Here is a 26,244-nt window from a genome sequence, read left to right as displayed (position 1 = left end):
GCAACTTTATAGCATACCTCTTCCTAAATTCGCCATACTCTCCACACTGGTGCTAGTTGTGCTATATACATTATGTATTGTTTATGAGGAGCAAGTGTCAGATCTGTAATTTACATCAAACAGTTCTGGTGAGAGTGTAGTAAACTGTGACAGGAAATTCTGACTGCCTTGTGAAGCACCAGAATGCAAGAAGAACAGGAAAGTCTTTAGGCTAAACTCTGTTCTCTTTTAGGTGAGTATAAAATAATGATCCGTCTTGCCATACATGCACATCAGTGGGCTTGTCCTAAAGTTTACAGCTGTGTAATGGAGACCAGAATTTAGCCTTTTCAGCCTTTTTCATAGTAGCTTGCCACTGATTTTGGCAATACAAAGAGCATGAATCAGAACTACTGTTAATCTTCAGAAATGAGCAGGAGCTATTTTGGAATCCCTTGTGAATCATAAACTCCTCCATCTTTATTTTGGTTTGGTAAACCGATTTGTATTGCCATGTGTAGAACATCTGAGGCTTTTCTTCCACATCAAACATCACAAGGTTAACTTTGCAAAGGGCAGTTCCACAGAAATATACTCTACTTTTCATTCATGGGCAGTCTCTTGGATTTTTGTGAGAAGTGTCTAACACCAGCTCACCCTCCAGTAGATATCTGGATGGTCCCAAGCCATGCTTCCATTAAACAGAATAAAAGAAGTCCTTGGCAAGCCATGACTGCACCTCATCAGTCCAGGTGTCTGAGCCTCACTACTTCTAGAGGAGTGAGGTATCACCAGTGAGGTCTCCATGCTTATAGGTGGAGCTACAGGTGTAACATGTCACACCCTTCGCCTGGCCGATTGATGACATGATGATGATGATGCCTTGAGGAGGTGAGCAAACAACAGTGTTGTGTAACAATCTGAACATTAAGAGCTTAAAGAGCATTAGGAGCAGAAAGGTACAAAGTTTTTACTGTCCTCTTACGCCAAAGTCTCAGACTAGGGATTTGGGCCAAGAAGTACTGTAATCTTAGAAGCTTATTTAAAATGCAAGTCACATTAGACTGTTTTTCACATGGAAGACAAATGTCATTTACCTGCAAAGACAACTCCAGGAAAAACAAAGCATGTCCAAAATATGCCTGCATCTTGATATTAACTGATAAAAAATGCTGAAATCTCCCGTATAGCAAACAGGAACAGCTGTCTGAGCAAGTTCATTCAAACTCAAATAGCTAAAGTGGAATGGGTTTTGTTCGCTTGCTTTACTTAACATTTCGGTGTGGTTGATACCATTTGTCTAGTTATTTTTTGTATCCTACAGGAGCTACAAAGCAGCATATAGTTACTGCCATGACAATGTTGAGGTCAAATAAAAGCATGAAAATGGAGATGACCATGGCCATGTAGAACCTTCTCAAGTGTCCTCTTCAGTCTTTTTCCACTATTCTTCAACTGGATATTACAACCACACACACGAGTCAGCAAAATGCTTCACATGAGCCCTCTCCATGCTCTTCAGTGCTGCCAAGAGCTTCATTATTTTCATCTGAGAAAGCTAACTACGGATTTTAAACTCCCCAGTTTTATTCATAAGTGGAAAGGTCACAAAACAATATAAGCCGTAGGAATCTGCTGCTAGTCATGTTCCAACTGACAACTTAATCTATTCCTTACCATTGTGCCATAATATTTGTTGCTGGCTTTCTAATTTATAGTGCAATTAATGGGAAAGGAGTGTAGTCAGAAGCCACAGGACTTACTTGCAAGCTGGAATTTTGTTTCTGTCACACTACTAACAAGAAAGAAAAAAATCTTTACAAGTTATTATACTTATCTATAAAGCTTCTAAAAAACTAAACTAATTATCATTAATGGATTTTCTCTGAAGGGGATGCTAATAAAGATACTGCAAAAGTTAAAATCCAGAAACTTACTGGATAGGAAAAATAAAAAGAATCTAGAATGTGAAAGAGTACAGAGGCTGAAAAAAAGGTGATTTGGAGATTCATCCATAGTAATTCAGAATTCCTCACTTAAAAATTTTTGCTAAAACACTTCACACTCAAACTAACCAGATAGGTAAATGACAGTTACGAAACCAACAATAAGTAGAGGCAAAGTGTATCTTAACTCCATTTCAGTATCTTCCCACAGTAGAATGAGTATTGTAAAAATTTATTAAGAGCGACGATTTCTATGCTGTCTGGGCTGAGTGCACATTCTGCTGTAAAATAGTATGGATGTGTACGTATCATATATTTAGGATGTCATATAAGAATTTTGGCACATAAATGCCCTTCTTAAATAGCACGCTTCAGACATGTATCCTTTTTGTTACTCCAATGAGGACTTTTGTGATTATATAGCTAAAACCACATATGTAAATATGCCTTACTTGTTTTGCTTGGGTAAACACTTAAATTTGATATTAATTCTTCCTTTATAAAGAGTTAATTCTTTACTTTTGTAACACTAATGTTGTAATATAACGTCTTCAGCTCTGCTTCATTCTACTTTCTAGAAGCACTTTCTCTTGCCCATTTTTGTTTCCTAGCATTTTGAAATTTATTTTTTTTGCTAATAATTACAGTGGAGTTGTGACAGTGTAGAGGCAGTGCGGATTGCTAGAAAGCTGGCATACATTTTCCTTTCTCATTGACTCCCAAAGAATGCTTTTAGATCATTTTGTGTAACCAGAAGAATCAATTGAAGAAATCCCTCCAGATTGATGGAGGGCAAAATTAATCACTGAGCTTGTACAAAACCAAATCAAAACAAACCTTTGGAGCCTTGAGATAATTTATGTATTAGATAATATTATTTCAAGATGAGAATGGGAAGAGTTTGAGACCAGTTTGAGGGTGGCATGCTATTGGGAGGCAGGTAGCAAGCAGGAGGGTCACTCAGTAAGAGTGTGGTATAGTCCAGTGTAATGGATTTCCCCCCCTTAGAGACGGGGGACAAGAGCTTGAGCCTGGCATTGTTGAGTGCATTTGACTTTCTAGTCTGTAAGCTGCTGTTCATATGAAAGTCTTTCTGGAACTGGGACCTAAGTTCATTTTTCAGGCTGTTAGTCTCTGTCAGTCTCATCTTACGAGCACTCTGTTCAGGCCAGAAAGGCATATGTGTATGAAATATTTATTCCTATGGTTATGCATAGGATACATGCATGGACAAAAATGCATAAAACATGCAAAACAAAAAGTGCAGGTACACCTGTCATTTATGTATAAGCTTTTTTTCATGTACTAGCATTAGACTTGTGAATATCACTTTTTAGTATGCTAATAAAAAATTCTCCTTTAAAAATAAACTTATTGCTAATGTCATTTTACACATTTTAAGCACTGAAGAAATTTATTTTTCCAAAAGCCTACATCACCCTTTTTCTACTTGTGAGAGGGCTTAATATAAGTATCTCCATGACACAGAAATCAAGAGATCATTTGCTGCTTTTATACTATGTTGGTTGTTATACTGAAGCCACTAGAAAATTGTTATTTTTCCTCATTGTTTTCATCAATTCTATGCACTATATTGTAGGTAACAGCTTCAAATGTATCCTGTTTATCATCATTAATAACTGCCAGCATATTTTTGGTAGTCATGTACTCAGAAATGGAAAAAAACAATTTTACTGTAAATGATAGAAATATTCGTTTCCAATTCTGACTGTGAGTGTTGTGCTGTGGTTAAAGAACTGAGACTGAAGAATGTGATGCATGATCGTCCCAGATCTTTCACAGTTTTATAGTGGAAATGATTGACAGTAGACACATTTGCATGGAAGGCCAGGGGCAGATATCTTTACAACACAGGATTCAAGAGCTGTTCAAATTTATGTCCTACATTATTGGAACCCAAAAGTTTCCTGGTTGCTGGGATGGGTCTTGGCTTGGTGAAGAAGCTGTGTTGGAGGTATCATTCAACTGTGTTAATCCATTTCTACTCCTAGTACAGAAGAAGCCCCAATTAATCAACATTTGATAGATCATCAATCAGAGCAAAGAGAAAACTATTTTTTTAGTGTCTTCTCATACTAAACTGCATGTAATTGCTGTTTACTGAATACAGGGCTATGACATAGTTTAAACTGTTAGCCTGTTAGCTGTACTGAAAAATTCACATCATGAATCAGTTTAACTTCATTACATTTAATGTGTCAATTTGAAAAATACAGCAAGTGTCCAGTCTAATTCCAAATCTATAAAATCTAAACCCCGGCATAGGAAGCACAAGGATGTGCAATGAATAGACATCAGGCCTGGGTTGTAAGAATGAAATCTGTAGTTTGTGGTACTATATCAAAGTTAGTATGCCTGCCTCTCAGGAGGCCAAGGCATTTTAGGTTAGCTGCCTGTGAAATCAAATTAAGTACGTGCAGATGTCCTTCTGGCCCACTGAGAAGACACTTTGGCTTGTGTCGATGCCAGTTTATATACTGAGCATGACTTCACAGGGCAAGGAAAACCTCTTTGGCCATCTTGGGTCAGCCATCCTGGCTTTTCTCCCTCCCAGCCTCTTGTGCACCTGGCAAAGCACAGGAAGCTGAAAAGTCCTTAACTATCCAGCAACAACCAAAACATCAGTGCATTATCAATATTCTTCTCATACTAAATACAGAACATAGCTCCCTACCACTAGATTAACTCTATCCCAGCTGAAACCAGGTTGGAACTTTAGATAGTATCTATTTCCTCCCTGTCTTTCAAGCACATGATAACAGTGGGGTCTTAGACCTGAACTTTCTGCTCCCAGAAGTTGTGTCTTTTGTCTCTCTTGGCTTGGTTCTTGTCCTGTGGGTTGATCTCCTGTATTACATCAACAGCTGTTTGGATTCTCTTTTTGAACACTTCAGGAACAAATGGTCAGCCTGAGATGTTGTAGGAGATATTTTAGTATCTAGCTTAAATTGGCAACTTTCTCTAATCTAGGGACAGTTTACCTGTCAGTGGCAACCTTCATTTCTTTTAAAGGAACTGTAAACAAGTACTTTTAAGCTCTGAACTGGCTCTCCATTCTTTTGCATTTATATATTAGTATGTCCATTTACTGAGTTTATTTCAACCTCATGCCTCATGCTCTCATTTTCAGTATTTAATCATTTCCACACTTCTCTCTTCCTATCTTCCATCAAGGTCACTCTCTTTCTCAAACTTGTTTCAGTTATCTCTGACTGTCTATTTTCTTGTTTCATTTTCCCATAAAAATGATCAGATTTTTCAAAGCTGATAAGGGTCTTTATTAAACTTTCATATTCTGTGCATAGGATTCAAGAGGTCTTATTAGAAACTAAAAATGCCTGTAAATACTGTATTTTTACATGAGAAATACTTCGTACCAGACCTAAGGTCATACCAGTTTTAGCTAATCTAGAGCTGTTATCATCTTTCATTCTTCATTGGTTATAAAATGTTTTTGCCAATATACACAGAGGAACTGCAATTTTAATGAAAGTGTTTACTGATATTACTGGTTTTTAAGCATATATAGATTTACATTTATATGCTTATGTTAATAAACCTAAAAAAATCTGTTCCAATTTTTCAACCAACTGGCAGGGACATTTTCTTGAGAATCCTATTTATGTGACAAGATAAATCAGGGAACTTATATTCCAGCTTTATGCGTTATATGTATACCAAGTGTCACCACTTATGTTTGTCATTTATGCTTGAAGTTTTACCACATTAAGTCTGCTTGATAGTCATGAAGCCAGCAATGCTTCCTAGGTTAATATGTACCTAGGTTAAAATGCAAGTGCATCAGCACTAGCTCAGTTTTCCTTGGACTGTCTTTCAAATGGGAGGTGGAATGGAGTTGTCAGATACGATGTCACAGTGTTCTCGTACAATCAAGCTGTTCAGTCCTGGGATTAATAATTTTAAAATACATTATTCTGAGCAAGGACTTATGTTGAACAATGAGAATTCAGAGGCATCGAAACTAGAGTCTAGGAACTGGTTCAAAGATGACCTATCATAGTCAAGGCAGAGAGGATGAGACTTCAGTAATGCAGAAAGTATATATTTGATACAGAGTTGACATAACTTAAGTATATTAACTGTAAATATTTATTTAGTTTACCTATGACAATGCTAGATACCCAGTAAATATAGTATCCTTTTATTTTCCCAGATAAAGTGAATTTTGTTGTCCCCTACGCCTTGAGAATGTGCAGTTATTGCTTGAGAACACTAATAATCTGAATTTTTGTCTTCTCTTTACAATTAGAAGACAAAGGTATATTATTTTTAAGTCCTTTCTGTTTATGCTTAGTCATTGGAGAGCTTTGTATTTCTCATTTATCAATAAACATTTCTAGAAGGTATTAAGATAACATGGTCTGGGCTGTGGAGGGGGACTTCCATTTTCCCAAAATGTGGTGTTTCCCTCCTTGTGCTAAGAGAGCAAGGCAAACAGCTGAAGCTCAGCCAAATGGTCTACTCAGAAAAGCCCAAATGATAATGTTTCCTGGGTTATGCTAATATCATAAGGGAAGCACATATAAACATAGACAGAATGAATGAAATAAAGGTGATTTTAAATTGTGCATTATAGCTAATCGGAGCATGTAAATATAATCTGCATTCAATTTCCTGACAACTCTGGGGGGAAATGCAAAATTACTTTGCCCCAAAAAACCCCACCAAACACCAGATCTGGCTGAAGAAAAGGAGTGACTTAACAAAACAGAAGAAAGGGGATAAATACAAAACTAAAATTAGTATTTTATTTTATAGCGGTAAAAAGGTCAAATCTTAAGGAAAAATAAGGCAGTCTTGTTATATATTCTCCGTGGCATTATGCTAAATGTAAAACAGCTTAGCAGCTTCATTAGAAGCTGCTTACCAACATTATTAATACATAATTTTGTAGTTATTGGAGAACATTCATTTTTGCTTTGTAAAGACAGAATTTAATATACCGATTGTGAACCCTTCAAAAGTTATGGAATGAGAAATGGCCAAAGCCTAAGTAACATGTTCAGAAGTCAACTGGTTTTCAGCTAAATACCAGCCAGACAATTTTCAACAGAAGGTGCACAAACTTATGCAAAACACTGGTTAAAATGCTTAATCAAGTAAGCCAAGATGACAAACAAGACCAGCTGTAGAGCAAAGATTGGACTGCATCAGCTGTGCACACGGCATGGTACAGCCTTAAGAAATGTCCACATGAGAAGTAATAATTGACCAAAAATTGTTGTTCAAAAGAGAATCTGATAAAAAAGTCTACTTTATACTATGTCGATAAAGCACCATTCTTTAATTTGTAACATCTGAACTTTTAAGGAAACCAACTTTCCCTTTCATGTAAAGTTGGTCTCCTTGAGATTTTTCTCCTTTATTCTTTTTTAAAGAATACATTGTTTTTCTCTACAGTGTGTCTTATGAATATGTATAAGTTACAAGTACGTTTTAATGAGTGACCATTAGCTGACCTCATATGGATTTGCGTGTAGACAATAGATAAAGAATAAACATGTCAAACAAATGGCAAATAACTGTGCAACCATGGTCTAATGTTATTTGCATTCTTCTAGATTATATCAATCCTGCTTCCTCATGGAATTAATGTTTACAGATAGATAGTGATGAATATGAAGCCAGGAAAGAAAACTTGAAAAAAGTCTTGATTCTTTATTTATATAAGAGAGATTCAATTTCAAATGAAAGTATAGCATTGACACAGACTGTATAATAAGACTGAATAAGGACTGTATATTAAGGATTGTGTTCTCAAGTGTGCTTGAAAGTGGAACAACTTTCCTTCCATTGTCTTTGAATGTTCTGTTTGCCCTGAGGTCCTGACATTCTTTCATGCCTTATTGTCTAAAGAAACAAAACTACAAAGTTCTGCCCATGCTTGGGTAACCAAGCACTTTGGTTAAAGACTGATATTTTCTATGGCCAAGGGGATGTGAGAAATCAATGTTACTACCAATCATCTCTACCCATCCTTGACTTGTCAGCCTGCAAAACCTGGTATCTACTTACTGTCAAATTGACTGTGGAACATCTTTCAGCACAAGTCCAGAAGGAGGTGTAAAATCCTGTCCCTAGAGTTACAGCAGTTTCTCTCAGCTCTTATCTTACTGTATCTCCTTTTTCAAAATATCCTCTAGCAACCCAACTAGTACTTCAGAATTCTTCACAAACCATTATCCCCTGTGTATATTCAATATTCTTCCCAAACAAGGATCAGTATGAAACATTTTCAGTTGTATCCATTAATGTTTAATAACCAGCTTTCCCCTTTGGTGTTTTTTATACAAAAAGATATCAATATTCCCAGTTGTTAAAAATGGTAATACTTTGTCTTGATACTGCAGTAGCAGGAACTTTATCTGAAAGCCAAAATTTGGAATTTTATGTGACTATAAGAGTGTTTTATCTTCCACTTTGTTTCAAGGCATTGTATTTGGTGGGAAGTCTTTCAAAACACAAACCTTAAAACCTAAATGCAAATAAAAGGAAACTTAATAATATTATCTTTCTTAATTTGGTATATCTGAGCTGGACCTGTCTCATCATTTTAAAGGAATAGCAATATCACTATGTTTGAAACCCTATAGGCCTCCAGTATTATTATTCTTTAATAGAGACAATTTAAATTATGATCTCCATTTTCTGAATAATTAATCCCAAAAGTTCCCTATTCAGGGAATAGGGTCATTTTGTGTTCCTCTTTCAACACTGAACAATCCCAATACAGTTTAAGACTAATCACTATTTCTCTGCTTTTTGAAAAGAGACTACATTCCTTTTGTGCATTTTGATGGATATTTTTACATTTTAATTATAATTTAACGTGTTAAAAATTGACTGTCTGAATGTTCTTAAAGAACAGAATCTGACACAGAAAATAGTTGACTGACTTTTTCAAAGTGAAATATTTGTTATTCAGAATATCAACTGACTTTGTAACAGCATCTTGAGATTTTCCTCTGTTAAAGTGGAATTGGTACAAATCACCTCCCACTGAGTACCTTCCATTTAGACTCTTTATTCTGGAAGTAAGACCGAAGTTGTTTTGTTTTGTTTTGTTTTGTTTTTAATGGATATTGGACAAAACTGTGACCATGCTCGCACATCAAGTGCAGAATTGTACAGGAAATGTGGACAAATAGAAGGATTTCTAAATTGGATTGTGTTTTCAATGTGGTTGTAGCTTCAGTATATAAGGGCAATTAAAAACAATTAATAATGTTGCCCATAAATTTGGCAAAAGACCGGGAGTTGAGCAGAAAATTCTTCTAGTTAATAATAATAATAATCCCTTGTAGTGTGATAAAGAAAATAATGTAAAGAGCCATGGGAAGGTTTTTAAGAAGTTCTTAATGAATTTGTTCAGTTTGTTTTCTGTTAACAGTTTTCATTTTCAAGTTAGTATTTCTAGAAACTACGAGAAACGTGTTCAGAATTGTTCTCATTCTCTATTTTGAGTGAAAATATAATCATATAGTAGCTGTGTTTGTTGAGTGCAGGACAGAAAAGGCCACGTAAAGGAAGTTTCAAGTTCCCATTTACTTATTCTGAAGCTACAGCTTCTCTGTGCCAGGCACCGTAAAGAAGTGAAATGGATTGAAACCACTCTGAGCTGACAGCACATCACAGCTCTGAAACAACTGGAAAAGCAGCGTGGTGTCAGCAGCATGGAGATGGATTTTCCTTTAATTAGGGTCTTTGTTCTGACAAGAGGAAGCAGGCGAGTGCCTCAGCAGTGGCCTGTGTGCATGTTGCTGGCGACCTCCAAGTCTTCAGGTGGTTCTGTGGCTCACTTGCCTGCATGTGAGAGAGTGGTGGAAGACAGAGGGTAAACATCAGAGCTTGAAATCGTATCCTTCATTTTTATTTCAGTTGATGAATTCATTTTTACCAGTTTCTGCATCATGTAGACACCAACAGAGATTTTTGAAAGATGTGCTTATGCTACTTATGTTTACTCTAGTTAATGTTTGCTGTTGATCTAGAACACACCGTGTAAAGTGAAAACAATTCCCAACAACCAAGTGGCAAAACATACCCATTATACCTCACATTCACTCAGATTCTCCACAAGAAGATACTTCCTCAACAGTAACTAAGTGGAAGTTAAATAGAGAAGAAAACAGCAACATCCCGTATTATTCATTAGTAGTATGCTATTGTAATGGAAGTTTCTTCTTCTTTCACTCCCTCATCTGCCATAGAATCACCTTAACACTATGTCCTCACTGGAACTGTTGCCTATACATTTGATGGGCTTCTATCACCCATTAGGTCACCAAATAGAATTTAAAAGTATTAGTGGGAAAGGGAAAGGCAGGTGAAAAGGCACCTAGTGGCATATGTGTTGCAGAACAAAACTGCAATTGTCAGAACAGCAAATTATGACCTTCTGGCAAATCAAAGCATAGTCTACACAAAAGAAGTTGCATTGACAGTTTACAAGTATAACTGTGAGTCTCTGAGGGCATCATGATACAGATAAAAATGTTGCCACTGCCCAAGAGGACCAGTCAAAGGCCCATTTGCATCAGTTACAGCACGTGAACACTTGAAAGTCTTATCAAGAAAATGGTTAAATGGAGATGTCGAAAGAAGGCAGACCTGAAATTAAATCTAATTAGTAGGAACCTTTATCTTGTGAACATGTCTTGCATGGGACTCCCTCGTGTCTTGTGAACTGACATTAGACATTTTTAGATACATGCCTGAACCAGTAGCTTGCTCTGCAGAAGGTAAGTTGGTAAACTTCCTGTTTGCAAAGTCCAGAACTCTCTTTGGAGACATACATTGACCATGTTGATACATCCAGAACTGTTGCCAGTCTAGCAAGAACAGTTCAGCATCTATGTTGTATTAAGCCAAATCAAACCAGATTTTTTTCCAGTTTTTCATTGCTACTGGTAGTTATCTTCCTGTGCACTCTGTCCTTTATGAGATCAGTCAATTGATCTTGTTATCTGTGATTTGCAGACACATTCAGACATCAAGATATTGCTTAGGTTAAGACAGTCTCAGAGAATTAATCACACCTTAGTTACTATGTGTCATCATTTAATGTATAGTTTCGTATATGCTAAAACAAATACTCCTATGTTTATGTGATTTGACTGTACGGCTGTGAGCCTGGAATGTGTATGTTGCTGTATTTTGGAGGTAAATGTGGAAATGCTTACACTCCTGCAGTATTCTAAGATATGATGGATCTCACTCTAACTTAAGAACTACTACCTGCATTTTGCTTAAATATTCGCTTTCAGTGTGAACACATTTTGAACATCAAGGTAACAGAGGCTACCTATTTGCTCATCACATGCTGGCTCATTTCTTTCTTCAGTGCTTTGCTTTGTAGCTACATGTACAAGATTCGTAGGATGAAATAAAGGATAGATTGCAAAAGGGTCTGATTCTGTAGCTGCATGAGATGAGGAGTCCTGAAGGCTCATTCTAACCCAAGGCACTTGCTGTGCTTTTTGCATTAAATCAGTGAATAAAGCCTATAACACTGGTTAAAATTAAAGCACTGGTAGATCTGAAACTAAAAATGGGCACTCCCCTTTGATATCCTTAATCAATAGTCTACCATGCAAAAGTAAAACAATGCATCTTTGGCATCATTCCCTACAGAGCTCTTCATTTTAAATCTCAAAACCACAGAAATACCTCCTGTGGAAACCTGGGTCAAGCACCTAGGCAAGTACCTCTGTATCTGGTATTTGCATTGGCTGACTCTGCTCACCAGATTGGATACCCTTTTATGATATGACTTGTCAGTTCTCGACAATCCTTTGCTTGGTTCCCTCCAGGACTTGCCCAAGGAACTTGGGCAACTTGCAGAGTTGGGCAGGGAAAAATTTAATGAAATATAACAAGGGAAAGTGTAGAGTCTTACATCTGGGTAGGAACAACCCCAGGTTCCAGTACAAGTTGGGGAATGATCTATTAGAGACCAGTGTAGGGGAAAGGGACCTGGGGGTCCTGGTGGACAGCAGGATGACCATGAGCCAGCACTGTGCCCTTGTGGCCAGGAAGGCCAATGGCATCCTGGGGTGTATTAGAAGGGGGGTGGTTAGTAGGTAGAGAGAGGTTCTCCTTCCCCTCTACTCCGCCCTGGTGAGATCACATCTGGAATATTGTGTCCAGTTCTGGGCCCCTCAGTTAAAGAAGGACAGGGAACTGCTGGAGAGGGTCCAGCGCAGGGCAACAAAGATGGTTAAAGGCGTGGAGCATCTCCCTTATGAGGAAAGGCTGAGGGAGCTGGGTCTCTTTAGTTTGGAGAAGAGGAGACTGAGGGGTGACCTCATTAGTGTTTACAAATATATAAAGGGTGAGTGTCACGAGGATGGAGCCAGGCTCTTCTCAGTGACAACCAATGATAGGACAAGGGGTAATGGGTTCAAATTGGAACACATGAGGTTCCACTTAAATTTGAGAAGAAACTTCTTCTCAGTGAGGGTGACAGAACACTGGAACAGGCTGCCCAGGGAGGTTGTGGAGTCTCCTTCTCTGGAGACATTCAAAACCTGCCTGGACACATTCCTGTGTAACCTCATCTGGGTGTTCCTGCTCTGGCAGGGGGATTGGACTAGATGATCTTTTGAGGTCCCTTCCAAACCCTTACATTCTGTGATTCTGTGAATATGGCCCTTTGTCTGTGATGAACCCTCATTCCTAATGAGCCATCACACATTTCATTAACTAAGTTAATGACACTTTGATGAGAAACACTAAGAAATGTAGGAAACAAGGTTGGGATTCATATTACGAGACTTCCAGTGTCAGCAGTGTGAACATTTGAGCAGGTTCTGTTTTAGAGTGAAGAGAAATAGGTACATCTTTACAACCGAACCCATTTTGAAATGAACTGTGCCCCAGAAATGCTTTTTTCTTCTCGCTACCTATTAAAAGAATCTGCATTGGTCTAGATGCGTATGGCATATGTGCACCAAACACAGCATGACTTAGGCCGCTGGACTTTTACCAAAACCACTAAGCTCCCTAAATGAGTAAAGCAATCTCCTGCCATGTCAGCCTAAGATGGAACTGAGTTGAATGCCTTGAATAAAGACCATGGTGTGGCTTTATGCCCTACACTTTGTAATACATGGTGTTACCCAGATCTCTGCTTCTGCATTTATGACACTAATAGGGTAAAGCAAGAAGAAAGAATTTTCTGAAACATGGGATCGGTGGTTATATAAACAGCAAGTGCTTGCAACATAGCAGTCAGTCTGTTTTTGTTGCGTATATACAGTGATTTCTGTGCACAGTAGGGACTTGAAACATCATAGGAAATGAGGTGGTATAGTTTGGAATTTTTTTTGCCAAAGCCCTACTTCAGTTGTACAACCATTCCTAAACATTTATTGATATTTATAAAGTGTCAAGGAATTTCCACTTAAAAGAAAATTATTCTTCTTTTTTGTTTGTTTCAGATTGATTTAAAAAATAATCTATTCAGGAGTTATTTCTGCTGATATTGAAATACAACGTGTAATTTCCAGAATAGACCTGAAATAATTGCAGTCCAGATTTCTCCTTAACTCACCTTTTGATATTTAAAGAAGTTTTTCACCACAAAGTGATTGTGGGCTAGACACTGGCTGTATGGAGCATTCTGTCCTAACTTGAATTGGAAAATGAAAGGAAGTGCTGACAGGGGAGACTTTTCTAAACTTGAGCCTAAAATGTATGTATTTTTAGTTATTCATCTCTTGTTCCTGAGTTGTTATCCCTGCATAGATTGTGACTATGGCAGAAACTGCTATGATAATATTCAAAAAACCAAATCAACATCTACTGGCTAAAAGAGAAGAAGATTTCTTCTTCCTCAGTGGGTGAAGAAATAAATTTGCATGGGTCAGTAAAGATGGCAATAATTAATATAACACCCTTGGTTCTTTAACTGGTGGAAATTCGGATATAAGACAGTGCATGTGTGCAAATGCAGGGGATCAGGAGAGTAAGAGCTTGTAACATTCTGGAAACGTGTTACTGGTTGGAAATGTGCAAATGCACAAAATAATACTGAGGGCTATTGAAGAAGCAACAAAAGTGAACCATAATATTATTTATCATTGATATTAATCACTGAATTGTGACAGGAAGTTAGTGTTGTTTTTCAGGATTTACCTATTGTTAAAACAATACATGTTAGTAAGACAAGAACAATGTGTTTGCTCTGATTAAAATGAGAAAACAATTAAAGAGTAGATTGAAGTGGCCGTATTTTATCTTTGTGATTGCTGTTGTTTTGAAAATGCTAACATAAAAAAAAATAGCACAAGCTTGAATGTTTTCAGGGTGGTAACAAAACTGCATTAAGAATGTTTGAAAAACTAAGAAGCAGACAAAACTACTTTAAAATCTAGCAGCATATTTACAGCTGACTATTATCTTGAAAAATAACATCCTTCTTATGGATCAGTAAGCTCAAGTACAAATATTTGTTACATTTGTTTCCAAACATTTACACATTTAGTATATTCCAAAATGCAGCAGAGTGGATTAAAATAAATTAACAGTTATTTCTGAAGGATGTGTAATGAAGTTTTTGATATTTCTGTTCAACTGCCAAAACAATTTAATAATTAAAGAAGGCATTTCATATTATCATTGTGTTAGCCATGGAAGTGTTGGTGTATGATCCACAGAAGATAGTTTTTTCCCTAACATCCACACGAAAAAGCATAAAAGCATTTTCCATATAGGTTACTTCTGTACATCAAGTGAACAGCTCTACAGTTATTAAATATCTCAAAGAAGATGAAGACAAAAATGATGGATAGAAGCTTTTAATGACTGAATACTAAATGTTTCCCTGGTTTGGTATATGATTACTATGATAGTACTTGAAGACTAAGATATGATAAAGAATTGATGTGTAGTTAGCGGGACACCTATATATAGCTCTTACCTAAAAGCACATAGCAACAAAGCAAAGGGAGTGTATGCACTCAGCCATATATTATACATTACCTCTCATTGGCTTCACACTGACTTCAGGAAACATAATTACTTTAACCTGATTTAGCCCCACTCGCTAGAAAAAAAAAGGCGTACTTTTCAGAAGCACACAAGCGGTGCTGAGTCTTTGCAAAAGATGTCAAGGGGTTCTTTTGATGTGGAACATTGTGCTGCATGAAACCAAGCAACGTGCACACGCCTGCTCTGGGAAACCGCCCTCAGACCTGCCCCGACACTCTGGCATCCCCATCAATTAAATTCCTCAGTTGCAGGACTGCTACTTAGGAACTACTTAAAGGCTGAGTTTCAAATTAAACTAATTTAATTCTACTGATGAAGAAGGTTATGGTTTAAAATAAGATATTTCAAAAATATAAAGTGATTAAAATAGAAAAAATTAGCACTTAGTACTGGAGTCGTGTACTTGGCAGTGGCAGATATATGTATTTTTCCAAATGCAGAGTTATTCAGGCTACTCCCTTTTCCAGCAATAGCACCATGATGTCTTGTCCTCCTGGCTGAGTAGTTGCGTATGAACAGCTTCTTTACTGATATGAGATATTGGAGTCCTTTTGTCCATTAGACCTTTCACTTCTCATTCCTGTATAAAAATAATAAAAAATATTTCAGTTTACCATTAGGTTTGTGTTTTCAGGCTTTTCCTGTGGATCTTGGCTTCTACATTCTGTTAAATGCTGGTGGGCTGTTCTTACCCTATTTTAAAGATTTGCGAATAAGAAATGGAAATCCTCCACTGAGTGTTGGTCTTTACTTAATGAATGTTACAGCGTGGAATACATCACATCCTAGAGAGCTTCTTCAGAGTCCATTTCTCTTTCAAGATACAGTTTCTGCAGTTGCTTATGTGCAGAAGTGCTATTATGAATCTATCCAGTGTACTTTTATACTTCTAGGTTTCTAAAATGCAATTTGGCAGATGAAAACAGCTTGGCCAGCAGCTCATGCCCCATTATTTTTCCAGGAATTATCAGTTTGCGCTCTGAAGGTGACAGCATAGTTCCTACCAGTGAAGAATGTGGAAGATACTTTGAAAGTGCGACCAAAGTATTAGGTCACCTTTTTTTTATTGATTTTTTTTTTAAAATAAAGTTTCACTTGCAGTTAGCTTATTAATTGAAAACATACTTAGCCTTACCTGAAACTCCCACTGCAGATATTGACTCTGCTGGGAAGGATCCTATTGACATACAACACAGCATCGTTTGACATGACTGTCTAGGGCAGAGAGATCTAAAGTGTGTGCTGAGTATCCTGAGCAATACATTCAAAGAGCAACTACACAGAAGGAGTAAGCATTCCTTAAGGACTCTTATTGTTCCATTTAGCATATCTCAGGTGCCTTATGTATCCTACTGTTTTGTTGGGTTTTTTTGAAGTTGTTATAATTTTGCTTTCTGAAAAATTTGCTTTTGCTTTTTGTCTGTGTCAGTTACCTGCTCTGAACATGACTTTGAGTCCTGGGTTCTTTCTTCTATAAGATATGACATAGTTTTCCAAATTGTTGTAGTATATCATATCAAAATGAACCATTTAATTTTCTGCAACAAAATTGTGAATCACAACATTTTGCTACCCATTTAATGATAGTAATATTCCTTTTTAAAAGCATTATAATTATCTTCATATTTAATGTGAAGTGAGTGATAGGAATAGTTAATAAAATTTTTGTTGTTTGTTTGGTTTTTTTTTTTTTTTTGGCAAAGTGAAATTTAAGATACCATAATATATTACAATGTATTGCAAGGCATACTCATTTTTTATGGTGATATTTTGCTGTGGCACTTGTGTCACTTAAAAAACCAGAGAATATGTATTCTGCAGTTTGTGCACGTTAATAAACTGTGAACATTTCTCTCATGAGGCACTAAATAAAACGAGAGTACACAGTCATTATATGTAGGGGCCATTCCTTTCCAAATTGAAGCAGTGTAATTAATTGTTTAAACTATATCACAACTTTTATTTCAAGAAAAAAATACATTGCTTAATTACTTTGTAAGTGGCTTTCCCTGTTTTATCTTGATTCTGTAGGATGCATGCATCCATAGAATTACTAAGTGATCAGTTGTTTTTTGTTCCTGAGTATCCACAGTATTTTCAAATATAGTTGACTAAAAAAGAAAAGTTTTCTGGCCAGTAATTGCGTTGTGAAATACAAAGAGAGGGGGAAAAATGCATCTCTTTATGCTAAGTTGTGCAAATTAAATTAAAATTTATATTTTTTTCCTTTTTATAAAAACATCATTATCCTTCTAACAGCAGCAATGAGGTTTTGATGTTCCTATCTAAAACTTATTTGCACGATATGGCAGTGTTGAGTGCTTTTCTCCCATGAACTGTTTTCCACAGTGACTGTCCTTGACCAAACCAGAAAATGAATTTGATTTCTCTAATGCTAAAGGTAATTGGATTTCCCTTTATGGAATGCATCCTTTTAATGACTGTCTTTGCTTCAGCCAATTTAGCTGCAACCAACCTGACATTGATCTGGTGATATGACTTTAAATAAATGCCAAATCTGGGGGATGAAAGACCAACTGTCTGATATCAGAAAGAACATTTCCTGCCTCATCTTGCCATTTTCCTCAGAAAATGTCTCCTTCTTGAATGTCATTCTTATGAACCATGCTACTCTAATAATTGGTCACACAGCAGCAGATTGCATCCTTCTACCAAATGCAATAAGTATTTCCCAGAAAGTGTCTGGAGAAAATATTTTGAAAATGGAATAAAAACTCTCAATATATGTGTTCTTCTTTGCAAATATTCATTACTACATAAAATCTTCCTAAGAGAAAAAGGTATTACTGAAGTAGTGGATTAAATCTTCACAGAGGCCTTGTTCAGCGTTAAATATTTATCAAAATGTTTATTAGATAATAGGGATCTTATAAAAAAGTATCATAGTATGCTGATCAGAAAAAAGATTTATCTATATAAAACAATTGGGGAAGATGGTATTTCAGGGTATAATCTGTTCTTTCTTCAGGCTAGACTTAATGGAATCATAAAATCCTAGATTGTGTTTTTCTATTTATTTAACGTATTCATTATTCTTTGGCCTGAGTCCCAAAGGGAATTTGAACCAAAATTTAGAAGCTGAATGTAGTTTGTATGTGGTTTTAATTTAATCATGGACCATGTGTTCTTTTTGATAAACACTGTCAATGTCATTGATCGAAAGTGGTAGCTCACACTCTGGATGGTAAACTGGATTTTAAAAACTGTATATCAAAATAAATGTAGTGGGAAAAAAAAATAGAATTATTAACTTCAGTTTGAAGTTACTTCTGGAATCTTATGAAGAGTTATTTTCAGAATAATCAAAACAGTTCATAATTTTCCACTGTGTACTAATACCAGTGACAGATAGTAAGAATTTGTTTTACTTATCTGAATTTTTAAGCAGGTGCTCACCCCTGTTTCTTTTATCTGTTCAATTATTTCTTAATCTCTACATATGGGTAGGTTTTTTACTCTTCTGGATGTTTTGCACAATGGAACTGATGAGTTTCCTGTAATATAACTTTCGGTGCTTCTTAGTACAGTTACTTGAAGTATATGGATATGAAAACACAGCACCCCAAAGATGCAAGCACCTAAGGGTATTCACCTCCCTCATTTAGCTGAAAGTCATTTTTAATACTTTTGTGTTCCACCCAGATGCAGTGCATGCATATGAGTCTCTGGACAGAGAAACAGATGGTCTCTTTAGATAGGAATTATGAAAATGAGAATAAATATTTCATACTTTTAAAGTTTTGTGCAAGTTTTAAGGGATTTTCGTGTCTCTATTCTCAAGTGTGGTTTTCTTACTGATACCAGGAAGTGAGAAGATATGATAAATGGCCTATAGTGCTTAATTCACAGTCTTGCACTCCCCAGCTACAGCTCTGATTTCAAGAGTGGAAATTATGCTGATGCTGTTCTCAGGGAAGTGAATCCCCCCACCCAGGCTGGACTGGAAACCTTCAGAGCGATAGGGAACTGTAGCTTATGGACAGCATTTATTGGTAACTTTTAGACTAGTTCCTCTTCTTATCTTTGGATCTCCACAGGATTCCTTAATTAAGGAATTAAGCTCCTTCATTAAGGAGCTGTGTGCACTTCTAGGGGCAGCATATGTAGGCCAATATACTTTATCTTGGTTGCAAATAACACTGGAGATACTATTTTTCTACTGTCTAACTATTAAAATTATCAGAACTGAAGCAGGTGTGTCATACATAAAAGAAAGTGTTTGTAAAGTCCACGTTAATCCTATTTTTGTGACACCAGTTTAACCGTGTATTATTCCTTATTTCCTTGTAGGTCACAGATATGATGCTTCAGGACAAACCCTATCCAGACTGGGGAAAGTCTGCCAGAGCTTTTTGGAAGAAAGGAAACATTAGGATCATTTTATTCTGGTAGGAAAATAGTAAAATCAAATTATTGGAAATGAACCTTTTACAGAACATCCAAAAACATATCTTCTAATTGTCTGTGACAGTAAGAAATATAAATGGAATATATGGCTGGAAAAAAGGAAACTTAGTCTAATGAAAAATTAAACATTACAAAAGTTGTACATGAGTGACCAATTTCTAATCAGAATAGTTGGTATAAAAATGTAATTTCAGAGCGGGTTTTACTGCTTTTTTTATATCTTTGATGCTTTTTATAACTGAGTTGCAAAATTTTTGCTATGTGTGATAATATTTAAGTGTCCTATTGTCAGTCCTTGTAATTACATTAAATTGATGTGTCCTTTTGTGACCTTGAAATTAATTGTAGCAATTTTTTGCAATTAACACATCAATGGGATTTCAAATAGTGAGTCATCTTCAGATTATTAAGAAAAATATTTAAAAATCAATGGGAAAAATTGTGAGGCATAAGCATTTATTTGATGCCAAATGTAGCCTCTTCCAGGTAAATTGTAACTGTTAAAACAGAAAACAAGTTGTAACAGGAGAAAATGGAAGATGAAAAATGTATAGTGTAAGAAGCAGTCTGAAGACCTTATAGCTGAAGATGAAGCTGCAAAGATTTTTTTCAACTACATTTGAAGCAGAAAACCTTGTGAAAACATCAGTAGATGTGCTGTTTTTTGAAGAGTACATTTAGAAGGAATTGTTACAGAGAAGTTGAAAGATTTATTTACATGGCTTCTGCTACAGAAAATTGAATGAAATATCTATACTTTTCAAGCAGTAAAAATAAGATATTGTATTCAATTGAGGCAATTAAAGGAAATTATAAGAGAAGTTTAAAGACTAAAAAGAAAGCAGAATCCGATGGCTGATTGGCTGCAAACAAGGTTTATAAGGAACTGAAGGGGCTGAGCTGATGCAAATTTTACTAGCATTTAATTGCCTATTGAAAAACTGAATGTTAAAATTCGGCTACTGTTTTTTCATGGTGGTGGTGGTTGTTTTTGTTCTTGTTGTTGTTTGTTTGTTTGCTTTTCCAACAAACTAGAATTATCATACTAGCCTGTAAGTCTGAATTCAGTATTAGCTAAATGGATTGAATACATCATCAATAATAGAATCATGAGCAAAACTCTAGATTAAATTTTCCTAAAAGAAGCCAGCATAGCTCTGCTGAAAGAAGACCTTCTCTGATCTGTTAGAACTCTTTGAACATGTCATCAAAATAATGGATGAGGAAGAAATGCTTGATCTAATTTATTTGGACTTTCAAAAGGCTTTTGACAAGGTTCTATACTGAAGGCAATTAAGAAAAATAGTGAGCCCCATGGAGTGTGCTGAACTTCTACGAATCAGTTCAGAAACGTGCGATGAAAGATATAATAAAATAATTATTCTCTGTTACATTGATAAGAAAGGAGAGTCCCATTACTTAATGTTAGAAGTAGTATTTGATATTCGTATACTTCATATATATTAGTGACATGACAGAATTTAAAGATGAAGTAAATAATTCAACAAATGCTAGTGTGAAAGAGGGATCTTAGAAAAGCTATTTGGAAAAAATAACGTGACCAAACAGTTTTATTTATGGAGGGTGTGGTGCTCAAACACCTCCACCATCATTGCGGGACATGTAGAGGAAGATTCTGTCTCATTGTGCTGGGATGGGCAAAAAGTAGCACAGATGAATAAAAAAATGCTCAGACAGGTACCAAGCGGGCTAGCAATGATTACAGTCACTTGGTTAATTTAGCAAAAACCTCCGTCTAGAACATCATTGATTTTCTTTTTTACCATTGTCTGAAGAATACCCTTGTCTGAAAGAGTGGAAATGAGATTAGTTAAGAGTCACGAGAAAACTTAATTAAACAAATATACCTGAAGAATGGAAAAAAGGGTTAAAAGCAAGGTGACATGACAGGGAGATTTCAAATGTACATGCGAGACAGGGAGAACAATAAAACACTACTGAGAGTACTTAAATATTTTTATGAGAGAGATTTTGACTTCTTGCAGTGTGAAATGTTATAAATTCATGTTTTCTTTCAAATAATACTCATATTAACAAATCCTGCAAAACGTTTAAAAGGAAGATAAAGTAAAAAATGATGGTTCTTTTAAAGCATTATTCTCATAGTAAAGAATATGCTTAATGGGGATTTCAAAAACCTAAAGGGTGACATAAGTGCTTTTATTTTTAGCTTTAAGCAGAGAAGTAAAATGGCCCTGGGCAACAGCCGACATTCTGTAGAGACATTATTTAGATAGCACACCTTAGACATCGCTAAAACTGGACATTTTTCACCCTTATAAGTAGGAAAAATAGAATGGCGAGTTGAAGTATTGATAATGTTTTAATGATAATGTGGGGTATTTGTATTTCATTTCTTGTTGCTTAAACAGTGTGATTTGAGCAGCCTTATATTTGAAATATCCTAAATGAAGCATCCTCAATGGTTTGTCCTGCACAGTCCATTTATTCAGGACATTTCCTAGTGGCACACCTGTTCAGCAGAGATAGTATAATACAGTGCACTCTGTTTTAATCATTCCAAATATAGATATGTGATGCACAAAGTACTTAATGTAACGAAACATTTAAATACACACTGGAGCTGCTTTTCTGTTAATGTCATTTTTATTTTCAGGTTTACTTTGTAAAATTAGAAAATGTTTATGAAAGTACCAAAGACAGATGGATTGTCATTGGGATGAAGGCAACAAGCACTTGTTTGTAACAGTTGATCATGTGACTGCTTTGTGTTTCTCATTTGAAAATATTTTCAGCTCTCCAATGCAACTAATTAGCGAAGGTTTTCATTTAGCTTATCAACTCCTGTTTTAAATCATTCTCTGAAAGCATTGGTAGCAGCTGGTCGTTGGTTGCTCCTGAGGATTCTGGCTGCCTTTTGAATGTCTTCTCAACGTAAGTCTTCCACAAACAGCTCAGCTAGCTCAAAAATGTCTGTTTGCTATTTGCCTTTGTCTAGCCCATCGTTAAGGAGTTCATTGAAGTGCCTTCTACTTTTTTTTTACAGTGAGAAGCTCTCTTTTTTTTTTTTTTTTTTTTTCTTTTTATAAAAAGGTCTCCATTTTGGTCATTTCCAGCTCTGCTCATGGCTAATTCCACCATCCAGAGGCACCTTTGTGTAATGCTGTTACCATCTATGTTATATTACATAGTGATACAATGCAAATACAAACACGCTTTCTTGCACATTTAAGAAAGCATATTGTCAACATGGCTTTCAGAAAGCAATGAAGTATCTGGAACCCCGGTGGAATTACTGGGATGATGCAGACATGTTTGCTGGTTACAAAAGAAAGATACCCACACAGAGTTAAGTATCTGCACCACCTGGCAGTCAGATGGGGCTGCGGTAGAGAGACAAGTGTCTCCAATGCTCTGTGGTTACCACCACTACTGCAAAGTAACAAGCATGAATTGAGATAGGCTAATTTATATTTTTTTGATGTGTTGAGAATTTGGCTATTTTAGGAGAGGCAATTTTTATATGACATGAGAGAACTGACATTTGAAAGAACCAACAAGAATACAAGGTTCTCCAATTAAGCCAAATAAAGACCTTGGACAAGACTGATGACAAGCTGATAGCAGTAGCTAGTGATAAGTTAAATAAATAGGATGATATAGAACAGTAGTTATTTTTAATGTTGGGTATTGGAGGAAGCAGAGAGAGAAGTACAATGTGAGAAGATTTCTTATTTTGCAAATAATGTTTATTCCCCTGGAACATGAAATAAGTCCAATCTACACAAAAGGTCTCCTTTTATAAGGATTTTTTGTAAGGAAACCACTTATTAAGACAGAAGAAAGACAAGTAAATGCATTAAAAATGAACTACAAATGGAAGAGAATAATGTTAAGTGCGTTCATGAAAAATTAAACCAATTTATTAAATAGTTATGGGGTGTCTGGTTTTGTTGTATTTATATTATTTTTCCAAGTGAACAAACCTGTGCAATATTGAGCTTTCTAGATGGTACACCAAGCTTTTCTAAGAGCATAAGACTCTTACACATCTGCACAGGAGCGAGCTCTCACCAGAATTGCATGGAGGTGATGTTGTTAAAAGCAGCAAGTGCTAATGCCACAGTATGAGCTCAGGTTATATAGTTGTCACCCGTATTAACATACAGGTCTCTGCCACCGAGGCCTGTGGTTAACCTGTGCCTAGTTTGTGCCTGAAATCACCATCTCCTCGTTACAATGTCTTCCACAGTGTCCCACCATGTCCTGTGAAGAATCACCGGGACATCTCTGAGTTGTGTGTGTGGTTTGGTTAATAGGCAAGACCTGAATACTCTCTCTTGACAAACTGTTCCGATATTAATTGTCCTCAAAACTTTCCTAATAGAGGATGGGGCGGGTTATAATGAGCAAGACATAAAAGTTCTTCATGTGAACTTCTAGCTATAGGGGAAAAAAAGAACACCAACAAAAAGAAATGAGTTTACTGGAGGAAGAGAAGAGAGCTGCTGAGGTTTGTGTCACCAGGGAAGATAAAATTGAAATTCAAAGGTAGATTATCAAATGGTGGAATGTAGAGATAACAGTGGATTGTGCAGCTGAATATTGATTGCAGGCAGGGTGACAGAATAATATATACAAGCTGAATGTTTGAATATGCAAGTAGCAGACTGGAATCCATTTCCATGCTGTCCCTGGGTAGACATTCATTGTACATGTACACAATAATCAGTCTTACAATCATAGAATCATTTACGTTGGAAAAGACCTTTACGATCATCAAGTCCAATCATTAATAAAGTGTCTTTGACATAGGACTCATGTCTGAAATAATACAAAGAACATGCCAACATAGGGAAGAAATAAAGTAATATGGAGAATTGTAAATTTGTGATTCCCTATGTGTGCTGTGTTTGACTTTGCAAACCAAATAATCTTCTTTTAGTATGTGTTTCCATAAGCTCTATCTAGCTTTCTTTAATAATAAATAAACCCACACATGCTCAGAAATGTATGTTAGTAATCACAGTACTTTGATTCAGCAAGTTAGTAACAGAGGTTTAAAAGCTTTTTTTCAATTTGATTTTTCAGACTTGCTACAGAGTACTAATTCATGCACATATGTTGTGTTTATAGAGGATTGTGTTAAACTTGAGTTTGTGTAGGATTCTTAATAGGAAAATATTTTATACCCTGGAAGTAGAGGAAGGTTCTTTATGAGGTAAATAGCCATGTCTTCCATACAGAAATAAAACTTAGCTTCTTTAAGAGTTTTTATATTGTGCACATCTTTGAGTGTTCGGTTTCATAAGTTATATTTCCTTGTTCTGTACTTTCATGGTCAAGATAAATGTCTACTGAACAATTATGTTCCTTTCACATATGTGAATGTAGTTCATTCATTTCAAAAGACAACCTAAAACATCAATTGTTTTCATTATAGCCTGCGCTGATAAAAGCTAATTAGACATTATAGCTTTGTCAACCTAAATTATATACTAACCCCAAAAAACAAACCTTTCATTAAGTTTGACTAAATGTTTTTGCGATGCAGTCCCACAAATACAACTGCAGGAAACAAGAAAATAATTGTATCTACAATATACACGCATACACATACACATACATTATTCTCTCCTTATTATGGAGGTTTTTATTCTTGCATATTTGAATAACTTCTCCTGTGATAAGATGCTGACTACTGAATGGAGACCTGGAATAATCCAGAAAGTGAGGCAGATTTCCTGGTAAATAATATAAATAGTATAAAAAAAAACATTAAAATATTTGACAATATTATTGCTCTCAGTAAATCACAGAATCACAGAATGGTTGGGGTTGGAAGGGACCTCTGGATATCACCTAGTCCAACCCACCTGCTAAAGCAGATTCACCTAGAGCAGATTGCACAGAAATATGTCCAGGTGGGTTTTGGATGTCTCCAGAGAAGGAGACTCCACAACCTCTCTGGGCAGCCTGTTCCGGTGCTCTGGTACCCTCAAAGTAAAGATGGAACCTCTTGTGCTTCAGTCTGTGACCATTGCCCTTCATCTTATCATTGGGGACCACAGAAAAGAGTCTGGTCCCATCCTCTTGACATCCACCCTTGAGATATTTGTGAACATTGATAAGATCCTCTCTCAGCCTTCTCTTCTCCAGGCTGAACAGACCCAGCTCTCTTAGTCTTTCCTCTTAAGGAAGATACTCCAGCCCACTAATCATCTTTGTAGCCCTCCGCTGGGCTCTCTCCAGTAATTCCTTGTCCTTCTTAAACTTGAGAACCCAGAACTGGATGCGGTACTCTAGATGCGGCCTCACCAGGGCAGAGTAGAGAGGGAGAAGAACTTCCCTTGACCTGCTGGTCACACTCTTCTTAATGCACCCCATGATACTGTTGGCCTTCTGGGCCACAAGGGCACATCGTTGACTCATGGTCAACCTGTTGTCGACCAGAACTCCTAGGTCCTTCTCTGCAGTGCTGCTTTCCAGCAGGTCAACCCCCGACCTGTACTGGTGCCTGGGGTTATTCCTCCCCAGGTGCAGGACCCTACACTTGCCATTGTTGAATTTCATCAGGTTCTTCTCTGCCCAGTCCTCCAGCCTGTCCAGATCTTACTGAATGGCAGCACAGCCTGCTGGTGTATCAGACCTTCCTCCCAGTATGGTACCATCAGCAAATTTATTTTATCCTTATGGTATAAACAAAGTGAATAACTTCAATTTGGGTAAGAGAGACAATAAATAAATTCTGTACTATTTCCTTTTTGTCTCAATGCAAAATATTCACTAAGGTCCTCCATAGAGGATTTATAGTGTGTAATCTGACTACTAATCTGGACAGACATTGTTAAATATATTCTGAGATGATAAGTCT

At 36.4% G+C, this 26,244-nt stretch overlaps 1 protein-coding gene across 3 annotated transcripts in view; it reads left to right on the top strand.

The window, feature by feature from the left end:
• TMEM117 (transmembrane protein 117) overlaps positions 1-26,244 on the top strand; it is a 207,404-nt gene that overhangs the window by 110,862 nt on the left and 70,298 nt on the right. For all 3 annotated transcript variants that reach the window (XM_065048611.1, XM_021284091.2, XM_065048612.1), the window contains one exon: positions 19,272-19,369. In XM_065048611.1, the coding sequence (XP_064904683.1) occupies positions 19,272-19,369 (98 nt within the window). The remainder of the gene's footprint in view (positions 1-19,271; positions 19,370-26,244) is intronic.

Source organism: Columba livia, chromosome 1 (assembly GCF_036013475.1).
Source record: "Columba livia isolate bColLiv1 breed racing homer chromosome 1, bColLiv1.pat.W.v2, whole genome shotgun sequence".
NCBI lineage: Eukaryota > Metazoa > Chordata > Aves > Columbiformes > Columbidae > Columba > Columba livia.
This window is presented reverse-complemented; position numbering and strand designations above follow the sequence as displayed.